Source organism: Rhagoletis pomonella, unplaced genomic scaffold (assembly GCF_013731165.1).
Source record: "Rhagoletis pomonella isolate Grant_MI unplaced genomic scaffold, Rhpom_1.0 Rhpom_scaffold_00883, whole genome shotgun sequence".
NCBI lineage: Eukaryota > Metazoa > Arthropoda > Insecta > Diptera > Tephritidae > Rhagoletis > Rhagoletis pomonella.
The window spans coordinates 14532-20268 of record NW_023459437.1 but is presented as its reverse complement, the minus strand read 5'-3'; the positions used below and the strand labels follow the sequence as shown (position 1 = coordinate 20268).

At 32.4% G+C, this 5737-nt stretch overlaps 1 protein-coding gene across 1 annotated transcript; it reads left to right on the top strand.

Moving 5' to 3' along the window:
- The first annotated feature begins 4274 nt into the window (after positions 1–4274).
- LOC118751651 lies at positions 4275–4988 on the top strand. The gene is made up of 3 exons (XM_036486465.1): positions 4275–4543; positions 4663–4772; positions 4899–4988. The coding sequence occupies exons 1-3, from the start codon at positions 4438–4440 to the stop codon at positions 4986–4988; spliced, it is 306 nt and encodes a 101-aa protein (XP_036342358.1). The 5' UTR covers positions 4275–4437.
- Positions 4989–5737: the final 749 nt, after the last annotated feature.

Genomic DNA, 5737 nt, shown 5'->3' with positions numbered 1-5737 from the left:
ATTAACAAAAAATTAAGAAATTCTGGATACATTAACACCATAGCGGACAATTTAGAGCCCTCGTTAGACGCCTCATTCCCTTGGGCTGTTGGGCCCATTTTTCAAAAATATGTACTCCTCGCTACGCCGTAGGGCGAAGATCGTAAGAAACACCTTTAGGTTTAATAATAACATAAGATAAAAAATTTTTGCTCGGACCAGGGATCGAAACCAGGTGCTACGGATTGGCATTACGCACCTCCAACCACTCAGCCACAGTTTAATATTAGTAAATCTTAAAAGGAAATTTTTGTGCAACATGGCGTATGACTAACACCTTTTTATGCATGTTTTATTTGTTTGATTCAGTTGACTCAGAATTTTCCATCGCCACGGTTGGGACATTAAATATAAACGGAACTTCTAGTGTAGTCCAATTTAAAGGGCTTAGTAATGATAAATGTTAAAGGTCAAATATAACATAAATTGACCCACTTTTACAGTCATTATATGACCCACGATACAGTGTCGCACCATGATCTATTTTAAGGGACAATAGTTACACCAAACTAAAGCTAAAAGTTCCCATATTAACTTATTAAAATTTATGGGAGCATGAATTATGTATATGCAGTTTTAAATGCATTTTCCGAATGCACTTTTGTAGTGCATTTGATTGCAGTGAAATTTGGCAGATACGCTCCCAGTATGCCTTAGTGATTTGCAAGTTTATTTGGACTACCTCAGAGTTGTTTGAGTCGAGATATTTTGCGGACGTATTATTTTCTACCTTACAAAAAAAATTGTCGAACATATTCTGTATGGGAGAAATCGCGTGAAAAAATTGCCAAAAATCAATGCGATTTTCTAACTTTAAACTTGCACTTTGTTTTACTAAAATTGAATGAAATGTTTTTAAAAAAACTGAATAGAAAGGAATTAGTATACAAATTTATTGAATTTTCATGAGATTCGCACAGAGTTTAGAGATTTTATTTTTATGTTTTTTGGTGTAGCACTAACTACGGTTTTATAAAGAATCCAAACAAATAGAATGAAAAACATTGCCATCTTTTTGAATTTTTCTGAGTTTTGCACAAATTTTAGAGATTTTATTTTTATGTTTTTTGCTGTAGTAAGAGCTTTTTATAAAAAATCATAAAAAAAAATTAGGATGAAAAGGTTTGCATATATTGCGAAAAATTTTCTGCGCCAATACGGTTGTTCGTCACTGTATTCGGAGTATATTTATTTTATCTTTTAATACACCAAATGAGTTCTTTTGTTTTCTGAATATTATAGATATTTGTTCAATAAATGAATTGAAAAATTATAATTTTTTACTAAAATCTACCTCTGTGTATTATTGATTCTGTCACATGAAAACAAAACACATTTATCGGATTGTAACATACGTGAACGTACTCTTTATCCCATTCAGCCTATACGACTGACGAATCACCTAATTTTCTTTCGTATGGTTTTCGATCCGTGAACGGATGTTACTTTTCGAGGCCTGATGTCGCCCGAACATATTCGATGTACACGAGCCCTAACCATGAAAGAAACGTAAGCGCCAAATGTTTTAATTTTGTGTGTTCTTTTTAATAAAAATTCCACAACTTTTTCACAAACAAATAACTTTTTTATATCCATCAACTGTAATAAAAAACAGCTCAAAGTAGACCATCCATTTTCGAGTTATGCGCGGTCTGGCGTACGCAACTTTGGTATATACATACATAGAAATATTTATTTTTAATAACGATCAGGGATTGTATTAAAGCAAGTTCGTTTTTTAATATAAGTTCTACTATGCACTATTATGCACTCGTTTTTGAGGAATTTAACTACCTTGTTAGGAAGTGTGATTGAATTTTTCTCCTTTTGCTCCTGCCAAAAAAAAATACCCGTGGGTGGGAGTGTCTAATTTTAGAAAAAAGCTCCTTACAAAACCTTTAATAACTAAATAATGGTACGCAAATACATACTATTTTAAGTTTAAAACAATAAGCAGAGGCGACAAAAGTATTTACCCAGTTTTTTCAGGAACCCTGATGCCAGTTGTATATAAAAAGTGGATTGGGTGCATGGGCGTAGCCAGGTAGGGGCAGGGGGGTGCTCGAGCCCCCCCTAACTTTCAAATTTTCCTTATATATATATAAAATAGTACCCTGAAATACCAGCTTAATAGGGTCGAACTGAAACATTCATAATTGTTTTATAGTTAAATAAAAAAATAATTGCTCATTACCGTATTCTAGAAATGCATGTCACTGAGTAAGCTATAAAATGCAAAAGTTCTAATCGGTCGATTTGAGTTAAACAAGTGGGATTCTGTAATAAAAGATATGGTTTTTTAATTGTGTTAGTCAGAACATTTTATATTACAATAAAATAATTTTATACACATACTATAATTATGAAAAAAATAAAGCTACGATGTTTGAAAGAAACCAGCTGTAGAGAGCTACGGATTTGTAATCAACGATTTCGAAAACTTCTAAATATTGAGTTCGAAGAGGATATAACAACTTTTTGAAAAAATGTTCCGTCATATTGGAATCGCCATGTGGAATTTAATAATTTGCATGCAGAATCATAACACAGATTTACAAAAAAAAGCTTATGTATATTAAACCAAACTCATACATCCCTATTCGACATGCTGAATGCGAATCCGAAGTCCGTTAGTCTCCACCACGTCAGGTTCGTGGTCAGTTGAAGGTCAAGTTGGGAAAAATTGATTGAATAAACCTGAAAATTCATATACATAAGGTTTTACATTCGTTGAACCCGAATCCGAGGTCCGTTAACCTCCATAATGTCAGCTTCGAGGTCATTTGAAGTTCAAATAGGACATAAAATTTATTCAATAAAAATTAAAAAAAAAAATTGTTTTTGTTGTCACTGAAACCGAGTATGGAGGTCCCTTGATTCCTCAAGGTCATCTGGAGGTCATGCCAAGGTCATCCCAAGGTCAAATTCCGATGAATTTTATTGAATTTTCAGGTTTATTAAGAGAATTTTTCCCTACTTGACCTTCAAATGACCACGAACCTGACGTGATGAAGGCTAACGGACCTCGGATTCGCATTCAGCATGTCAAATACCATAGGGATATATATGTAGGTTTGGTTTAATATGCATACCTTTTTTTTTTGTAAACCTGTGTAATCAACGACCTCAAAAACATACATACATATGAATGATAAAAATTGTAGATTTCCGACCCTGTGCGCTGGTTAAAAAATATTTCTAATAATTGTCAAGAGATTTGTTCATCATAGTCATAATTCTTGTATCGTTTTCTAAAATCAGAAGACAGTTTTTGTTTAATTGATTAATAAATTACTAATCAAAAGCTTCATATTCAAATTCTAATTGTTCTCTATGCTCTTGCTTTGTTTTTGTTTTTGATAGTAATCTTTTTTTATTTAGCGACTTGAAAATGCATAAGTTAAAATCTGTAGCTTATCATCAAGCATCTGTGTTGTATATATTCATTAAATGTATGAAGGTGGTCCAAAAATACATGTGGGAAAAAATTAAAATGCTAAGTTCTCACACCCAGGATTTGTGTGCTTATAAAAATTATATTTAGAATTTTTTAATACTAACTATTTTTGATAGGTCAAAAAATACAATAGGGAGACCCATCATATTCGGTATTAGGGTCATTCCATTTAAAAGAGGACAACGACATAAATTTAAATAAGCCCTAATGATCTCTATTTAAATGACTGCATTTCATTAATCCGTAAAAAAATATTACAAAAAAAAAAAAAAGAAGTTGTAGTTTTTGTCTATGGAAACTTTTTTTCATGCATAATTACTTTATACCAGTCACAAGGAGATGTCCCACCAATCATCTATATATTAATACGCTAACGAAATCCCATACAAATCTATTCCTCCCTACTGCTCCTACGTTTCTCAACCAATGTGAATGATTCTTCTCTTGTTCGAAAGGTATTATTTTCCGGTAGGTGCCTGATTTGATTTCACCATCTATGAATTTTTAAATTATTTAACAGAATGTATATTACTCCACCAAACAATATATGTAAGTGAGCTACACGGTTAACAGGTGCTGATGGACCTAAAAAAACTTCCCAGGCAAAATGAAAAAGTGTGTGAAAAAAGTGAAGTGGTCGAATTTCGACAACGGGGCGATATTAGTAACTATAAATATTCTTTAATATTTTTATATGAAGAGTATATAAACCTAATTTTTATTGAAAACGAAAAGGTATAATTCACATTTTAAAACACAAAAACATTTTAGATGAAGGTAAAGAGTTTTGGCTAAAATTCATCTTTGAGTGCACAAGGGTAAGGTAAAATTGAGTTATTTTCAGTGTCCCACTAGTCACATGCATTCCATCGATATTACATAAAACTAAGAAATCGTTTGGTATTTTTGTTAAAGCAATTTTATACATTAGTTATCGTTCTATGTTAAAAAATATCTTTCGCTGTTTTATAAGTTCCGACAACTTGATCATTTTCTGGAGTAAAATGTTCCACCAGTCACAATGGAATGGCCCAGTATTAAAAAATAGTAAATAAACAATTATTATTATCATAGGCATACTTATGTACATATGTTCGTGTGAGCTGTAAAACAACTCATTTAACATTTAATTTCGGTCCTCTCCTTTCGTTTTTACTAATAAAAAGAGCTATTAAGTACCTTATCAAGCACTAACATGAGTAAAAATTTGGAAAATCAAAAATTGGAAAAGGGTATTTCGGAAATAAATCTGGATAAACTTGATCCGAATGTGTCGGTAAGTGGTTGGAACTAATATATGTACACATATTTTTTCATTAAAACCAAAATTTCTTAAATAGCCCTCAATATATAATTTTAAAAGCAAATTTACTAAAATAAATAATTTGGTTTTAATTTCTAGATCGATATGGAAGCGCCCGAGTTCAAGGACTTTGCAAAATCTATGGTTGATTATATCGCTGACTATTTGGAAAATATACGAGATAGGTAAGCAAGCATACGTGTTTTGCGTAAAACTATAAAAGGTACATATTATGTACCAACTAGGGCATTCAATCCCGAAGCATTTTAACAATCCCGGGATTTCGGGATGTAAGAATTCTAATCGCGGGATCCCGAGATTTTTCGGGATTTCGCCTTCATAATAACTTCTTGCATTTTACAGTAGGTTCGTCTTTTTCAAACCACACAGATTCATTGTCAACACATTTCGTCTTAGGGGCGCATAATGCTCCTTAGTAAAAGAGTATGTAATTTGATGTTTAAATAATTTTCATTCTAAAATATCTATATTACTTGTCAAAAACATTTACTCATATTTACAGAAATCCTTTTCCAAAAAAGGCCGACAAAGTAAAATGAGGAACAATTCTGCCACACTGTAAAAGCTTGTGTTCTGAATTGCTACCAGATTTTTCGTTATTACACAGTTCTTGCACAAAATATTTGAACGAGTACAGTTATTCAGGCAGTTCCTGAAATTCACTTCCAAGTGCAAATGACTCAAGTTCACTTTGAATCCAAATTTTAGTGTTCTGTATTTCTCGTGTTTCAAGTCAAATAAATTATTTTTTTCGTTTTCAACATCTCTTTCATTCTGTAAATGAAGCAGTAAAAATCTCGGGATCCCGGAGCTATAATCCCGGCATTTCGGGACATGGAAAAGTGTCCGGGATCCCGGAATTCCGGGATTCTGCATCCCGGGATTGAATGCCCTAGTACCAACTATATTCTTATAAG

Excerpts from the sequence above, each read along its gene's own strand:
- LOC118751651 (XM_036486465.1), top strand. The coding sequence starts at position 4,438 with ATGTTAAAAAATATCTTTCGCTGTTTTATAAGTTCCGACAACTTGATC. Across the intron at positions 4,544-4,662 it reads TGGCCCAGTATTAAAAAATA|AGCTATTAAGTACCTTATCA; the intron begins GTAAATAAACAA and ends ACTAATAAAAAG. Across the intron at positions 4,773-4,898 it reads AACTTGATCCGAATGTGTCG|ATCGATATGGAAGCGCCCGA; the intron begins GTAAGTGGTTGG and ends TTTAATTTCTAG.